General features: G+C 29.6%; 1 protein-coding gene and 1 pseudogene across 1 annotated transcript; one reads left to right on the top strand and one right to left on the bottom strand.

Moving 5' to 3' along the window:
• The first annotated feature begins 349 nt into the window (after positions 1 to 349).
• On the top strand, positions 350 to 2,619 carry LOC146933778 (heparanase-like protein 3; annotated as a pseudogene).
• An 800-nt stretch (positions 2,620 to 3,419) lies between these two features.
• LOC146933777 (large ribosomal subunit protein eL6x-like) lies at positions 3,420 to 5,270 on the bottom strand. Its single transcript, XM_085705559.1, has 4 exons — positions 4,959 to 5,270; positions 4,529 to 4,635; positions 3,845 to 4,026; positions 3,420 to 3,754 (listed from the first exon to the last, which is right to left on the bottom strand). The coding sequence occupies exons 1-4, from the start codon at positions 5,216 to 5,218 to the stop codon at positions 3,599 to 3,601; spliced, it is 705 nt and encodes a 234-aa protein (XP_085561685.1). The 5' UTR covers positions 5,219 to 5,270; the 3' UTR covers positions 3,420 to 3,598.
• Positions 5,271 to 18,936: the final 13,666 nt, after the last annotated feature.

Raw genomic sequence — 18,936 nt, 5'->3', positions numbered from 1 at the left:
TACAAATCACATGATGAATAAAATCATACGCTCCCAATCACCAAAAAATAAATAAACTCGTACGCTCCTGGCCTATTAATTTTCGTTTATTTTTGTTCCTAAAGCAAATTGTTTTTCTGGAGATGAATAGTTGTAAATTAGGATGCAGTTGATGATAAACAAATCACCTTCGGGGGATTAGTCATTTCTAATTTGCTCAAAGAGTAATAACCAGAAATCACGCACAAATGTTGAACTATGAATGAATGTTCCTGTTTTTTCTTTAGATAGTACTATGTTTATATACTCATTTTCAGCGGTATAACCAGCTTACGAAGACATCACTTTGTCATACTCAGACCTTTTTCTAATGAATAATCGCCGAGTTCTACAATTTGAAGGGTATTGTACTTGCATCACACAAGAGTATTATTTAAATCCTTGAAGAACAAAACTGACAGATTTTAAAAAAGAAAAGGTACTCAACAGTAAATGCTCAAAGTATCTTGAAGATTATACAATTGGTGTTTGGAAAGGCATTCAATCTTTCCAAATTTTAACTTGAACTGCAGGAAGGAACAAATATGGAACTTCATTGCATTCCTAAGTAGAAAATTTGTAACAAATTAACTAATTAAATGACCCCCTTCTTGATCCTAACACGGCTCTTATACTAATCCACTCTGAATAAAACATTTACTCCCTCTAGAATGAAATATAAGCAAAAGCCGTAGTTGAAAGGTCAATCGTTGTGGTTAAAAATTTAGTCCACATACATCAATTTTTCAACTATTATTTTTGCTTTTGACAAAAAAAAAAAAAAAATCATGATAAGCTGATTGTTGATTACGTGTGTGTGCCTTGCACGATTTAAGACTAAACAGATTTATCTTGTTGATTACACAGCTGGTTTTAACAAGCTTAGCATTAATGGTAGGTATATTTCAGGGTTAATGTTATATTCGAATGAAATGCTCTTGCCGGAAGATCTTTGAATCATAGTTCTATTGTTGGAGCTTGGAATTAGGTCAATGCCGAGTCTTTAATACGTTATACTGTTAGTAAGAACTACACTATTCATGGTTGGGAACTTGGTAAATGAATGTTTCATTGGTTAAAAATGTCAAAGTAGTATCTGGTCTGCTACTGGCACAATTAGATTGAAAATTGAAAAATGGTTATCTTAAGGCTCTCATCATCTCTATCACAATTCACAAAGCATAAGTTCACTTCAAAGTGATAACCATTTGTCACCAAATAAAATTTTTGAGGCTGGAGGTGCTCACCATAGTGGCCATCATCTTGTATCTGATGCATTTGTCAACAGCTTCTGGTTAGTGTAACTCCGCATGATTTAACAATATATCAGTAGGACTTCCTTAAAAGTGTTTTATCGATATAATCAAATCGCATGCAGGTATTTGGATCAACTTGGCATGTCAGCTACTTACGGCACCGAAACATACTGCAGACAGACTTAGATAGGAGGAAACTATGGTTTATTGGATACAACTACTTTCATGCCAAATCCAGACTATATAGGAACTAAAAATTGAATTTCATGGTTAAAGAATGAGCATCAGAATTAATTATGGACTGATTCGGTTCTGCGTCTCTGTGTCATTCTTTGTGAGCTGATATATGAGATTATTTTGTGCTATCATTTTGCTTCATCACTAGCCTGCCACTTAGTTAAAGGTCCTATTTAAAGTAAATTCATAAATCATAATGCTATTTTATGACATCAATAGAGTTGTGATTTCTTTCTTACAGTGCTCTTCTTTGGCACCAACTCATGGGAGAACGGGTCCTGTCAACTACCTTCTATCTATGGAACAAAGAAGATCAAAACTTATGCACACTGTGCAAAGGAAACTGTAGGTAGAGTTGTGTATTAGTATGATTATTTAATAGTTATGTTATTTTGTGAATTCTCAGTATGTAATGTATGTATCCTCGGTCCTGTTTCCTCTCAGTATGTCTTAGAACATGAAAAAAGAAACGGAGCATTACTATTAAATAATTGTGAGAAAAACAATGAAAACTATAATGATAGAGAAACATATAAAAACATTAAATTCATTCAACAATGACAGTAAACATTACACAAAGTACTTCAATTTCTACTATGGAGAATTTGTTTAGAGTCTAAAATTAAAATGAGTAAAACCACATTGTATTTAATAAGTAAGTTTTCTTATAATCAAATATATAAAATTAACATAGCTTTTTTGGAATTATTTAAATATTCATATGCCTGTAAAAGGTAAAAATAATGAACTCAGATACACCATACAATATTCTACTCCAACAGACTGTGTGCAAAGCAGTAGAGGATTTGATATATCCAAAAATAGTAGCTCAACTTGCGTTGACATCTTTCAATGTTATAAAAACCAAACTGAATCAGACTACTATCATCTTCCAAATTTTCTAATGCTGATTTGGAACAATATCAATGATGAATGCATTAGTTAATGGTAGGTATATTTCAGGGTTAATGTTATATTTGGGTTAAATGCTCTTGCTGGAAGATCTTTGAAGCCTGGTTCTGCTGTTGCAGCTTGGAACTTCGCCAATGCCGAGTCTATTCATGGTTGGGAACTCGGTAAGCAAGGCTCTCATTTTAGTTCAATCTAACATTACCTTCAACTAATTGTCCGTATGTTTCTCAAAATTAATGCCTAGCTTCGGCACGAACATAAAAAAGAATCTATCTATCTATCAGAGAAGATTTTAGACAAACCCATTAAATAGCAGGATTCATACTTTCATATTGATTAGAGATAAAAGAACATAACTTCGATATCCAATGAAGAACAGATCAATAACAGGATTCATACTTTCATATTCATCAAAGAATTACATCTGCAAAGAACAATACATATGCAAACAGAACAAAACCATAAAAATTACAACAACAAAAAAACAAAAGCAATTTCACAACTAAAGAGTGCATTTTCTTCTTCTACACTGTTTGATGCACGCCTAAGTTGTTCAGAGAGAGAATGGGAGAGGGAGGCCGGGAGAATGAAATAAAAGAAGTATCAAGTGTTTACAGCAAACGGTAAGATACACAGACTTTCATAAGCCAACGTCTAAGAAAATTTGCTCTAACTCGCTCAACAGTAGGAGACCTCTAAACTGAGTATATATCAGTATTTCACGGTTAAAACATTGTATACTACTATACTGCAATTAAAACTTCTGTTTAACACTTTGATCATTTTTTCAACGGGTACACATAATAGGTGAAACCTGAAATACTTCAAGTTCCATCTCGCATTAAGAATTTTTCTTCAGTTCCATCTCAATAAGCTGGTTATTATCAAGACACTGACTCGGATAAAGGGGCAGGGAATATAAGTATCATTTTTGTTAAGAAAAAGGAACAATCTATCTACTTTCTGTCTCCAAAATTTTCCTTTGGCATGCTCAAGTGAAAGCCTCACAATAACTAAAATTCATAAAATCAACAAAAACGTTCACAATAGCAAAATTGCATGAAGGAATATCTCCAGCAGAATTCCATATTACAGTTAAGAAAGTGCAACTATCTGAAACAAGTTCCATTAAAAAAATTATAAAACACAAGCATAGCATCCCTCTTTCCTCCAAACTAGAAGACGAGTTCGTGTGGCTTCACACCTGCCTTGAGAGAAAACCTGGCACCAAGATAAGTCTTCAAGTCTGGAACGCTCTCAATAGCTTTTATCAATGCAGCGTCCACTGTTTTCTGGTCATCTTTCTTCTGCTGAGGTAACGCCTTTTTCTCCTGCAATCAAAAATAAAAAACAGATCAGCCAACAGAAGCAATGAGCATAACAAGACAAAACGTCAACGAATATGAAGATTGAAAACTCACCTCCTTATCTGACTCAAAGAATTCGCCTTCTCCCTTGCTCTTCTTTTTTGGGGCTTCCTTTGAAAAGTACTTGTCATCAAGGTTATCCACATTAACACCGGAGATATCGACTTTGGTTGATGTACCAATCACATAGGCCTGATTCACACGTCTCAAAGGAACTCCGTTGATCTTGAAGGGACCTGAGATGCAAAGTAAGAAAAAAAAAGTGAAGAGAAGCCAAGACAAGTGGTGCCTGTTAAAAAAAAAAAAAAAAAGGCACCATGATATTCAATGTTGACATCAGTTGGACGCTTAATTTGCAAAATCAAAAGTATTATTTGAGCTTATTCTGAATTAGCTTATTAGAGCATAGCTACTGACATAAGTTTTGTCACTGTTTGGGATAACTTTTAAAACAGCTAGTGACAATTTTCTTACAAAGTAACATTATTTTATCTTTAGCATAAAAATAGCTTATGCAAGCTTATACACAAGTGCTTATCATGATAAGCACTTGTGACATAAGCTGCAAATAAGCTGTATATCAAAAGAAGCCCTTATATCTCGTCAACATTTCTAAATTTAATTACCTAGTACATAAAAAGAATAAGATCAGAAATTTAATTGATGGACAAATTGAACAAATCAGCTACATGAAACCTTATCAATCAAGAGCAACAAAAACAAACATATCAAAGTTACCAGTTACAAGAAGCAATCCAGAAGGAAGCTGCTTCAAAAACACCACCCTCTTGCCCTTAAATCTACCGGCAAGAAGAATCAGCACTGTGCCGGGAGTGATGCTTGCCCTGAAGACAAAAAAGACCCAACACAAAACAAAAGTGATTAATTTAATCATTTTACATCTATTAATGCATCAATATTCAGTAGTTACAATAAACTAAGACTTATTCCATATCCCAAATAATATCAAAATCATGTACAAAGGATTCACCTAAAATAACAAATACTGGTTGAAAAGAAAAACAAGTAATTTCATCTACCAGTAATCCCAATTAACACAAAGAACACTGTGTAAATAAATCGAAATAACATGAGATAAAAGCACAAAATCTAACAAACCGTAAAATGATAAGAATAACTGAAAGAGAGATTCACAGTGAAAACTAACCTGAGCTTAGTCTGCTTAGGCTTATGCTTGTTGCGAAGAGGCTTCTTCACATCATCAGCAGGGTAAAATTTTGGTGGTTTTTCAACAGCAGTTTCGGGCTTAGGTTTAGGATCATGACGAGGGAAAACGCCACCATTTTTGGCCTTAATAGCCCAGATACCTTTCTTGTGATACATCTGTGACTTTGAGAACTTTCCAATTCCTCTGATCAAATCAGGGTTTCGGCTAACCCTGGGTGCTCTCTGCTTCGTCGGCGCCATTGCTGCTACGAAATGCAAACCCTAGTTTTTTCTGTCTGTGCAAATGAGAGAGAAGAAGATAGTCTCTGTGTTGTGTGGAAATAAATCTATGTAATGTAATGGACCCGGGTCGTTTAAACCGAAACTCTGCATTTGGCCCAGCCCGTTTTCATTTGTTCATAGCCCTAAGTCCGCTTTGTATGTTTCTATGATTTTTTTTTTTCTTTCTATTCACCGTTAGGTAGCATGCTAATCTTGATTTTTTTCACAGTACTAATTATTTTTTATAAGTAACTAGTTACAAACCCGTGCTTAGCACGGGTTCAATAACGTATTCGATAAAAAAAATTCTTCGAAAGAAGAGATGTTAAAACGGCGGAACTTTGTGATTCATCATAAAATATATATATGGGCTGATTAAGAGAGCATATAATCAGTTTATGAGATTAGGAATTTACATATTATCCAAAATTATAAAAAAGAGTGTTGTTGTTATAGAGTTACCAAAAAAGGATTGATACTCATATTTACATCAATGAAATCAAACAAAGAAGTAGCATCGGTGAGTGAAGATAATCTAGTCTAGGATTAGAGTTAAGGTGATCTATTCAAAGTGCGGATCATGAACACCAAATCTTTATTTGGGAACGACTTGAACGTGCATATTTTTAGGTGGCTTCTCTAGATCAAAAATTAGCTTATCACCTACCTCTAACATATACTCTCGGCAAAAGTTGAACCATTGGCCGCCTAAGTATTTTTTATAACTTGCTCTCTTTGCCGTTATCAAGCGACACTTATACCTTTTTTGAGCTTGTTTGTCAATGAATGTGATTGTCTTCCGTGTTCCTTTTAGAAATGTCCTTGATATCTCATTTGGGAAGTGTTGGGTACAAAACAAATTGCAGATAAATAAGAACCTTGTTGCATATGCAGTTGGCCAAATCCATCTCTTTCACAATAGAACTCATGCAGGATCTCAAATCTAGCTATTGACTACAAAATGGAAGCAAAGAACTCAAGATAAATAGAAGGTAAATGATAAAGCTACGGAGTATTTTTCCCATAGTGTTACATCAACTATATTCCCACTGCATAAGGAAAGATATCTTTCTGGTCATTATCAAACTTATACAAAATTCTATCATCTGATGCTGACAAATTAGAAAATAATACATTTTATCTTTCAACACAATGTTCGTACACAGTTTCTTTCCAGTCCCAATTGGCGTTGTCTTGACAATCTCATGAAGAAGCCCGATGATTTCTTTAAAAAAATTACATCTATAAGAACATTATAAACGGAGAAAACACAGAAATAAATTAAAGCACATAACTATACCATATAAAACGTCAGTTTTGAATTTTCCATCGTGAATTTCCTTAAATGACTTAAAGCGAAATTCATGAGTAAGAACGTTAGTTAACTTGTCATACTTCTGCACCTTTGTACCAGAACCAAAAACAACCTTAAAGGGATTAAATGCAATGTCATTATCAAACACATGACAATTATACAAAGTATAAGTCTTGTTTTCCTCGATCAAAGCCTTCCAATGCTCCAATTCTCTATATCGAGTTATTACATGAACTCGATCACCCTAAACCCGAGAAAGAAACCAAAAAATAAATAAATCAAAATGTACACTAATAAGTAACATTGATAAATCATTAAGGAAATTACAACAAATCGTAACTAACTCATCTAACATTTGCATCACAAATAATGAGCTTCATATGTTGATTCTCATTACTACCAGTCACAATCCAAGAATCTAGCACTCCAAATCCTATTTTCCAAATGTCCAAATCATTTTTGAGATCCTTAATGTAGTCATAATCCCTTGAAATTGAAAGTCCTATATAGAAATACAATAATACATCATTTAATTTTAATCCCTTTGTTCATTCTGATATTGAAAGAAGGTAACATATTTCTATGTGATCAATTTTTGCATCATCAAATCAACCAGATCATAAATGCACAAATTTCTGTATCATCAAATTTTTGGACCTCAATGATATGACCAAAACTAATTTACACCAATCAACTTTCATACGACTCAATGATATAGGAAAGAATAAACCAAATATGAAAACTGTTACAACTTTAGGATTACTCACAAAAACTAAAATAACCCACATGAATCAATTTTTTTCAACTACAGTACCAGAAGTTAAAATAACAATTGTGTCAAAACCTTACCATGAATTAAAATTCAATCATCATGACCTTTACTATACTCCACATAACAAAGGAAGATTATTCTACACTCATGCAACATATACAATTTCTGGTACATAATCCACTAACAATTAAAAGAAAACCTTAAAATGCAGAATCTTGAAAAAAGCAAAAAAACCGCCTATGATGAAGCAAAAACTAAAACAGTGTCGAAAAATGAACCCCTCAAGCCATAAAAATCAGTCAACTCAAGTCATGTATGTTCTCAGAACCATGAAAAAAGGAAGAAAATGACCTCTTATGAAGAAGAAAGTGAAACAGTGTTCCCAGCTGAACTTAGATACCGTTTGGCCAAGGTTTTTTACGGTCTAAAAGTTACTTCAAGACAAAGTTAAAATAAAGGTCTTTAAGAAAGAAGCTAAAGTTATTTGGTTTCTTTGTTTTTTTAGTTTTAAAGCTATTTTTAAGTTAAATTTGTTTGGCAAAATATTGTACAAACTTTGATTTTTTTTTTTTATGGTGTCCGGGGTTCGAACCTCGGACTTGACATATATTTATGCATTGTTCCTATCATTTGAGCTAATCTCACGAGGACAAAACTTTGAATTTATTATGAATTAACATAATAAATAAAAATGTTTAAAATATTTTCTGAAGGCTAAAAATGTTAAAAAGTAAAAGATATTTTTTTTACAAATACTATATTTACTGAATAACGTTTATTTTTTGTGACATGAATACAAATCTATATCATCATATAAATGATTTGTTAAATATTTGAATAGGAGAAACAATTTAAGGAGCCTGAAATAATAACATAAATAATATCAAAATAGTTGGTTTTTTCTATTTCAATTATACTCTATAACAAATTTCGTTATTAGAATACCATATTTTTGGTGTCTTTCAAAAAGATAAGAATTTATCGTATATGATATTATATTTGTTACATTGTTGGTGTCAAGGAAACATATATGTTAAGTTTTTTTGAATAAGAAAAAGATATGCATAGTTTGTTACAATATAAAGGTGCAAAATATATATATATATATATATATATATATATATATATATATATATAAGTATAATTTTTTTAGGCATCTAGACCTTTTTAAAGAAAAGACATCTACAATTTTACTTTTAATTAAAATCAAAATTTTATAAAAATAATCACAAGCATTATGCAACGTCAAAAAAAAACTATACGCAGTAGCGTAACAAAAAAAAACAGACACACATAAAGTATTACTCTGAACGCTAATATGTGTGTGTGTATATATTTGCGAGGTTGAAGAAAGAAAATAAAAATATTTGGTATCATTAAATGACAGCGTGAATAAAAATATTTGTGAGGTTGTGATGATTAAACGGTATTGAAATTAAAGATATAAGTGATAAAAAGATCATAAAATTCCTTTAAAAAAAGGTAATAAAATTAAATGGGACCTCCTTAAAAAAATTAAATGGAACGGTTCAAAAAAAATTAAATGAAAGAAAAATACATATTGAAATATAATATTAAAAAATAAAAGAAAAGGTTTCAAACGTGAATTGAAAAGAGATGCTTGTGAAATAAATTGTCGAGAAATTTTTGAAGTAGCATTCAACAACTTTTGACCAAAGCTCATTCCATTCAATTTTATGCATTAAAAAAAAGTACATTTTTAGTAAGTACTTAATTGATATTGTATTTGACCTAACTTCTCCTTAAAAATGTAGAGAAGTTGAAAATAAACCAGGTCCAACGGTATTTTAATCTCCCACCACGGCGGTGTAGAAGCAACTGAATTTGGGAGAAAAAATTGGAAAATAGTTAAAAGTTTTTAAAAATATAAAAATTGAAAAATAGAAAAAAAATCGGCGAGGTAGCACTCAACCAAGCAACACTAAAAAAAATTATGTGCATTAGCGTAACAAAAAAACAGACAGACGGACATAAAATATTACTCTAAATGTTAATGTGTGTGTATATATCCGCGAGGTTGAAGAAAGGAAATAAAAATATTTGGTATCATTAAATGACAGCGTGACTAAAAATATTTGTGAGGTTGTTATGTTTAAACGATATTGAAATTAAATATATAAGTGATAAAAAGATAATAAAATTTCTTTTAAAAAAAAATAAAATTAAATGGAACCTCCTTAAAAAATTAAATGGAACGGTTCAAAAAAAATAAAGTTAATTGGAAGAAAAAACATATTGCAATATAATATTAAAAAATAAAAGAAAAGATCCACAGCGTGAGTTGAAAAGAGATGCTTGTGAAATAAATTGTTGAGAAGTAGTTTTTTAAAGTAACATTCAATAACTTTTGGCCAAAGCTCATTTCATTCAATTTTATGCATTTAAAAAAATTACTTTTTTTAGTAAGTACTTAATTGATATTGTGTTTAGTCTAACTTCTCCTTAAAAATGTAGAGAAGTTGGTAAAAAAGCCGAGTCAAACGATATCTTAATCTCCCACGACAGCAATGTAGAAGCAACTGAATTTGGGAGAAAAAAATTGAAAAATAGTTAAAAACATAAAAATTGGAAAATAGTTAAAAGTTATTAAAAATATAAAAATCATAAAATAATTAAAAAAAATTGTGAGGGGCAAAATGGGAAATGCACCCTTATAATGGTGAGGTGTCAACAACCACATCCCACCTATTAGAAAATTACAAAAATACCCCTTTTAGGGGCAAAATGGTAAAATCATAGGGATTAATATTTATTATATAGTAAGTAGATTGTGTGGTAGCATGCTAATCTTGATTTAGCATTTATTTCTACCAAACATTGCACTAGTGTTTATTTCTACTAGTATGTGGACCCGTGCCAAGCACGGGCTAGAATTTTGCCATACTCAAGGTAGAGAATATTGTGATTTATCAAGTGCCACCTAAAGCTCAACAATGGATAAAAGAGTGGAAGTCGAACCAAAATCAAGCGAAAAAAACTCATACGTAAGCCTTAAAATTTTGGATAAGACAGTGCATCATTCTCACTTGTGTGTTTTCTCTTTCTTCAACGTGTCGATCCACAACAGTGTTGACTCCTCAAAGAGGCCCAACAGTTGTATCATATCTCAGTTCAACATTGTGGGGGAGCAGGAGTGGTTCTTGGTGGTGGACCACACACACGGAGAGTTCAACACTTAGCGGAGAGATGTTAATGTGTCGAGTTAAAATTTTAAATTGGATGCAAGATTAGATGTTGAGCAATATATAAGTGAGATGACCCATATATCTTTTAAGAAAATGAGATGATCCATATACCTAATGTTTTAAGACTGTGAATAATGATGTAATGGCTATCTCACTTATGTGGTTACTCTTAACCGAATATGATGATGCAATTCAATGTACGCTCCCACATAAATCTCAATATTATGATGATTTATATGGTTAGTTTTTGGGTATCATTAGTTTAATTTTCTATCTTAAATTTTAGTTTTTGGATATCATTCATTTTAATTCAACTTCTATTATTTTGAATTCTTTTACCGTCGATCTTTGGTAGGATCAGACAATGAAAAAATATATACGTGATTTGCTAAGTTGACAAAATATATGATTATTATCCTTAAAAAATACATAGTTATTAGACATTTTAAATTGATCTAGCATTTTCTAAATGAGTATGATATTTTGGTAACATAATTACCCAATAATCTCCAATGATCCTTCAACAAATTCATAAAATTAACAGAAACTCATTATTCCATATACTATCATCGGTAAAATACACACCCCTTAAATTCTTCCCTTATCATTGATATCATGTTCAAATTACTTTTTCATTTTCTTTCTTTTTTTAATTTAATTTCTCTCTTTGCAAGAACAAATGGAACAAAAATATCCCTATATGATGAAACCGTCACCAACCCATAATTTTTATCTTGTTGTTTCTTTGATCTTATTTGGCTATCTCGTTTGATCACAGACACAGAGAGTCACACAATTAAGATAAAGATGTTAATGTGTCATGTGTGAGTTAAACATCTACATTTGATGCAGTAGTAGAAATTGTGCAACTTATAAGTGAGATTTCCAATACACTTAATGTCTTAATGTTTTGGGTGAATATATGATGTTAATTTCACTTGTGGGGTTTCTATTATTTAAGTGTGATGATCCATTTACTCAATATATGGATGTCATTTGCTATAAAAAAAATATTAAATATAAGTTTTTGGATGTCGTTCGCTTTCATGCAATTTTTTTATCCAACCTCCATGTTTTAAATATCTTCACTTTTGATCTTTGGTGGGGTCTAACAATGAAAAAATGTAGATATGTTATGCTGAATTGATAAAATACATGCTAATTAGACATTTTTAAAATCAGTTATGCTATATAGTACGGAGCTTTGCATACGAAAAAAGACGAAACTCATAGGTGTTTCACGCTGGGAGAATTATAATTCCGTATTGGATGGAATAAAGGCAGTATGGGGGTAAAAAATTGGCTGCCACGTAATGCATTTTCTTCCCTTAGCTTTTCGTTCCGTACTAAGAAGCATTTCTCTTTTAAAATAACGTGGCATTTTTTAATTAAGTCTGTTTTTTAATAAAATAATTAATCATAAATTTCCAACTCCTTCAAATAACTTACAAAATTACCAGTAACTCATTCTATTTTTGATACTTCCTTTTGCTCTTTTCATGAAGGATAGGAACATAATCCTACCTCTATCAAATCATCATTAACCCACCTTTTTTTACCATATTAGGCCTCCGCTTGACCTTATTTGACTATGTCACCAAATCACAAACGTAGATAGTCTCACACTAAGAAAGATATGTTAAAAAAAATTACCAATGAAAAAGAAAAAACAAATTATATAGATTGATTAATTTGTTGATGAAAATTTTTGCAAAAGTAAAATTTTGCTGTAACTTGATAATTTTCCACATTTATAAATTTTTGTTGATCGTCGCTCACTCGTTCCTGAAATCAACATCTTATTTGTTGTCTTTTGAGGCGAATTCCTAATTTCAAAAGACCTTTTATTTGTGAAAAAGAATCTAGAAGAAGTCAAATATACATGAAGGGATTATCATATAGGATTATAAAATTGACACACAACTTAACATTATACGATATATACAGCTTCTTTTAGACCAACTTACTCCGAATAAAAAGGAAATCCCGAAAAAAAAAGGTGGATTCAAAACCAAATCCATTAAGCTGCTAATTTAAACTAAAAATATACACTATTAAACAAATTAAAAACAAAATATCTCAAAATCATCATACACATGGAAGTTAATAGTGAACTGAGAAAAAAATTCAACCAATCCTATAATGAAGAACAAAACAGTTGGTTGGAAGTTTCATTTCCTATTAAAAATATATGTTGCTCCTTAACATGTAAAAGAGAACAATTGTTCAAGAAAACAGGAACACTTAGTAATATTCTCCTTCTCATAAGGTGTGATTTTTATTTAAATTGATTGCGTAAATAAAGGTATAGATAACGAAGAATAATCGAAAGAGATAAAAACATAAAAAAAAGGTAAATATGACAACAAAATATATTTTAGAAAGAAAAAAAGGTATGGAAAGTAAATATGATTTTTTTTTTTTAATTTTGACTTGAATACATGTTAATGCTTTTTAATGACATCTATGAGAGAATTATTGTGTGAACATAAAGAATTAGACACTTCATTTGATATCACATACATAAAAAGAACAAAAATAATAGAAAAATAATAATTAAAGAATCATTAGTTTTTAAATGATTATATCATAAGCATTGTTTGTGTGCGACCAAACGAAATGTCTAAATCCTTGTGACCATCCAAGAACTTTTTCATCAATGATACATTATAATGCTTTGAAAAAAAAGGAAAAGAAGTAGAAGAACAAATGCTAGAAAAAACAAATATTTATTCATATACAGACCTGAGGTAGAAATTTCTAATCGAAATTCATTCCATATTTGTGAATGTAAGACCATCCACAATAGAGCACCCAACATTGGGTGCTTAAGTGGGTCCCCTATGTCCATATCACCAAATTTAATACTTAATAAGCACCAATTTTCTCCAACCTAGCACCTCAAAAGGAATTATTAAATAGGCCCTTACAAATAACTCTATATCATTACATTTTTAACAAAATTTATTCATTTTACTAAGATTTATTAAATGGGACCCCATGAAAAATGGAGAGAGAGAGTGGGTGCTTCCATAACCACCCTCCTCCATAAGCACCCATATGTTTTTTTTTTTTTTTTTTTAAATTAAGCACCCATATGTTATACTCCACAATGAGGGTGCCTATTTAATGTTGTGCTAAATAGGTGAAGCACCCACCATTGTGGATGGTCTAAGAGCCTTCTACATGGATATGTATATTATCAAAAGATAGTAGAATAACCTTAAAAGAATTTATTGATGAAATGAATAATAAATTTACATGAATTTTGTAATAAAAAACGATGTATAGAGAAATATGATAGGCATTCAAATATTGCTTGTATAGTTGAAAAACAGTGTTAATTTCATCATTACTCGTATCAATCGTTTGTAGTCATTCTTCTTATGAAACAATTGAACATAGGGGAAAAACCAAAATAAATTGATTCAATACACACAAAAAGTTGAACGAAAAAAATAAGAGACATACACACACGTGCTTAAGAATCAAGCACAACATGAATCAAAACAAACATAAGAAGTTAATATGTGGTTGAATCAGTTGCAGAGTGAACGCTGATAAGTGGCTGAATCTATCGTGTAGTGAATGATTTAACACTAAGAGAATAAGAAAAGTTATCAAAACATTTTCCAAGATTAAAAAAATATGCTTAATAATGTGCAAGAAAAATAATTTTGCATATTTTATTTAATTCTGCATATGTCATGAATATAAAAATTGTTTTTATAAGTGTACTCCATGTTTTGTACCTATAAAAAAATTGTAAATTAAAAATAAAAATTCGTTGGATGTGTGTGAAGAGAGACTAAGTAAAGAAAAAGTACATAAATAATTCGAGTAACGTGAGTATATATAGTGAAGACATGACTATAAATTTGAATACAAAATAGGTACCCAAAATCAATGCAAAATTATTGTCAGACATTTTTATTTGCATTCAATATGTTTAATGTGAAAAGGGAAGACATTAAAGAAAATTGCATTGACTTCGACAACTTCTATAAAATATTAGTACCAAAGATATCATTACCAAAAAAGAAATAGACCACTAAAGCAATAGAGACATAAACAAATGGTAGCAATTAGAAAAAAACAATTGAAAGTAACTAATGATAGAAAGCAAGATTATGTTCAACGTGTACTTTGAAACTCTTGTAAGTTAGATGTATATTATAAAATAGACGGGGTATACATTTAAGATCCACTTAGGTACATAAAATGGGATTTCTATTGTGGATCTTCTTTGTAAAATGTGTTCACTCCCCTAAAAAATTGTGTACACCATGAAAGAGTCCGAGATCGAATATCAATCATAACATCCGATGAAACAATTTTGACATTTTTATTATTTGAGTTAGGAATTTTTTGAACTAATTTTCTCAAACTATAAAATTGTTTTAAATATATATTATATATGTAAACTTAAATATATCTATTCACACTGGTTTTGTTTAAGAAGCAAAAACAAAAATTGAAACAACATGTACTTGGGAAACCGCCATATAGAACCCGCTCAAGGGGTGCTTCATCTCCAAGTGTCCAATGATTGTCCTATATTGGAGTGCTTAAGGTATTGGCAACTCGGACACAGGAGTTGCTTTCCGTCTCATAAACCATTGTTAAGTATTATTGCAGAATCTTTGATTTTCGCGGTGTCGAACAGGTTCCGAATGTTTATTGATGATTTTGGTGGATTTGATGAAAATCAAAGCCATGTTGCTGGTGATGTTGACTTTTGGCAATTCCATAGACTCGTGCTAAAAGTTTAATAGAAATTGTTGCCCTTTTATTTTTCATTCTCTTTTATTTTCAGCTTTTGAGGGTTTTGGCTTAGTCCCCCTCTTGTGTATATATTTTCCCCTTTTTTTAATAATTTTTTGAGTTTGGCGTCATAGGATACGGGATGCGAACCTAGTTGAGATGCCGTTGTTTCCTCTTGATATTTGTCCTTTCTCCCGGCTTACAAAAAAAAATACTTGAAAAATGTAAAGTTACTAAAATAGGCAATAAACCACCCAACTGGTAGGCACTATTGTTGGATGACAACTTTTTAATGTTCCAAACATACAACAATGTTTATAGTAACTACCATTCATGGAAATTAATCAAGTAAGTATTGACTATTTTTTTTTACCGTGTATCCTTTAAGCGTAAATGGAGTCGAGTAAGACCACAATGAATGAGAAAGGTTTCTCTTAGGAGATTTAACATTGTTGTATATTTTAGGCTATATTTGAACATATGATTTTTAATGAAGCTTAAGAAAATCTCTTACCATCCCATCCAAATACCCTTGAATAACAGGTATAAATTTTTTATAATTGGAAATGAGTCAATCACAAATAAGTTGTATAAAATTTTGAAAACTGTAAGGATGACTATAGACGGGTAACCAAACATGTCATTAAAAAATGAGTAAATTGTATAAAATTTTGGAACCTACGCATTTACCTATAGTAAAAAATCTCACGATCTATAAGTAATTGTATTTTGTTTTGGCACAATAAGCAAATGTATTTATTAGGGAAAAATATAAGCAAACATTATACTGTTGTCTTTTTTACAAAGAAAATCATACAAAAAAAAGTTATGTTTATACCGTATGAATTTACAAATTTAACATCATATTTTTTTTTTGAAATAAATATAAGTGAATTGGATTCCTAGAACGCTTACAAAAGTAATTTTCAACCATCTGGATGAGTCAATTACTTACCAATTGAGTCAACTTTCATGGATAAGAGATTATTTAACTTAGTAATTTTGATTTTTTTGAATTGATGAAAAAGAAATTACCTTAATTTTCCCTTTAATGATTAGGTCTGTATACGTGCATTTTGAATAATTTTGATACACGTTCTGAATTGGTTTTAATTTTGAATGCTTATGATTCATGTTTTATTTTTACCGGAACTTATGATTCATGTTTTAATTAGCACATTAATAATTTGCGCTGAACAATTTGATTCAGTTTTGAGTAGAAAAAGTGTATAATATTTCATAAATGTTAAGATTGTCTTTTTTATGCAACATAAAGATTAAGAATTGATGGACATTTAAAATATATAATCTCATTGACAAATTTGAATGTGTGATGAAGAATAAGTTTTGCTAAAGATAAAAAAAATAGGGGATAAAAAAAATGATAAAAAGAATACCATTTGTGTTTAACGTGCGTATTAATGGTCATATTAATTTGTGAATAAAAAAAATTACGTAAGCAGTTAATTAGGGAGAAACAATACACATATACTTTTGCATATTTAGTTTCATTAAATTAAAAAAACATATTAAAAAATAAATGTGAAATTATGAAAAGGTAGCCTATGACCTTATGTTTACAAACATATTAATAAATAAATTTAAAAACATATTTGAACAAAAAAAAATTAAAAACTTATTAATAAATAAATGGGAAACTTCCTTAAAAAAATAAATGAGAAACTTATGACCTTATGTTTACAAACATTGATTACAGATTTTATTTTGAACGAATACATTAATGATTTTTTATTATGATATTTCTAAATATAAATCAATATAAAAGTGTTAACTTCAATCAAAAACACATATGTGACCAAAAAAAGGCAATATACATAAGTTTTACATTAATAATTTTTTATTATGATATTTCTAAATATAAATCAATATAAAAGTGTTAACTTCAATCAAAAACACATATGTGACCAAAAAAAAGGCAATATACATAAGTTTTTTTTGTGTAAAAATATAATAAAATTTAGATAATATATATTTTTCAAATAGTTTTGTAATTATATAAGTTATTCTTTTAAACACCCCTAAAAAAAAAGTTCCTCTTTTAAACAATATCATCATTCAAGTTGTAAAATAATAATTCGAGTAATATGATAAAACAATATTGAAATCAAATAAACAAATAAACTAAATTGACCACAGAAGTTTATAAGGTAAATATTTATTTTAAGGTAAGCATTTTTTAAAATAAACAAATATATTGAATTGATTAAATAATAAATAATAATACAAAACATTATGTACAAAAGAGTTTTGTTGTTTATAAAGATGACACTCATTTCTCTAACATGATATGAAAAAACAAAGTGTATCTAACACATATTAAAAAAGAACAAAATATAGCTACAAACTACAACATGTAAAGCAAACAAATGAATTAGATCCTTCAAAAAAATGAATTGGTTGAATATGAAAATAGATGACAACTAAAATACAAATGTATAATCTTCCATTACAGTGTCGTTAATCTTCTCATCCTAACTCTGTATCTTATCATACTATGAGAGTTCTCTAACAGTGACATGGATTTTCTCAAAAAAAATAAATAAAACACAATGGTTAGAAAAATAGTTATAATCATTAAGACACAAAAAAAACACAACAATACGGAAACTACTATAATAACGATTATTACTAAAGATCATATTTTTTCAAAAATAAATAAATTGCATAAACAATCAAATATTGTAACACCACCAAAAAAAAAAAAAAGCAATCGAATATTGTTTGGCAAACAAAATATTTCTCATTCACACAAAAAAAATTAGCAACCAACGATTGACAAAAAAAAAGACGCAAAGAAACTAATAAGAAAAAGAGAATACATGGAAGAAGCAATGTAATTTGCAATGGTCTTTCGAATATCATTTATATAGACAATTTTGCAAGGGTATTTTAGTATTTTTGTTTCATACCTAGCACATTCAAAAAGGAGTCTTTATAACGAAATCATTAGAAATCTTTTTCTTTTAATTTTGTAACCTCTCTTTGTGCTAATTCCATCAAGCATTTATATTGATATTGTTCATCATCCTTTTTAATAAACTTCTAAAGCAAACTATTTTTTTTATTCTCTATTTTCTTTTTTTTTAAATTACAAAAAAAAATATAAGAAAGTAATTTTTTTAAAAAAATATAAGGATTCATATTTTTTTTTATAAGTTTTATACATTAAAACAAATTTAATAATTGTTGTGCATATAGACACTTGATATCTAAATAATGTTATGACGATAAATCATCATTATTATTATTATTATTATTATTATTATTATTATTATTATTATTATTATTATTATTATTATTATTATTTCTATTCAAAATTACAAAAATAATATCAAAGTCATACCTTAAAACAATTTAAATGAAATTAATTTTTTTTAATGGTCAGATTGTCATTACCTATTTCACTAAGCCTTGAAATTTTAATTTCAAATGGAATATCAAGTTGAAATTTGAAGTTTTAGGTGTATTAGAGCATATTCCCTAAAAAAAAGGGTGTATTAGAGCATTAATTAGAGCATTAATGATGATTAACAATTTAGAGTGCCACGTGTACTTTTACAATTTTTCAAGGCAAATATATATAATAGAGATGTCTGTATACGACCTTTCTAATTTATGT

Source organism: Medicago sativa, chromosome 4 (assembly GCF_051527215.1).
Source record: "Medicago sativa cultivar Bolivia chromosome 4, Bolivia_mono, whole genome shotgun sequence".
NCBI classification, from domain to species: Eukaryota; Viridiplantae; Streptophyta; class Magnoliopsida; order Fabales; family Fabaceae; genus Medicago; species Medicago sativa.
The sequence above is the reverse complement of the archived record's forward strand: the minus strand, read 5'-3'. Positions and strand labels throughout refer to the sequence as shown.

What these genes read in the sequence shown, in the direction of transcription:
- LOC146933777 (XM_085705559.1), bottom strand. Translation starts at nt 5,218, where the DNA reads ATGGCGCCGACGAAGCAGAGAGCACCCAGGGTTAGCCGAAACCCTGAT. An exon ending in CCTAAGCAGACTAAGCTCAG is followed by an intron (nt 4,636 to 4,958) that starts GTTAGTTTTCAC and finishes TTTTGTCTTCAG; the next exon opens with GGCAAGCATCACTCCCGGCA. An exon ending in TGGATTGCTTCTTGTAACTG is followed by an intron (nt 4,027 to 4,528) that starts GTAACTTTGATA and finishes TTTGCATCTCAG; the next exon opens with GTCCCTTCAAGATCAACGGA.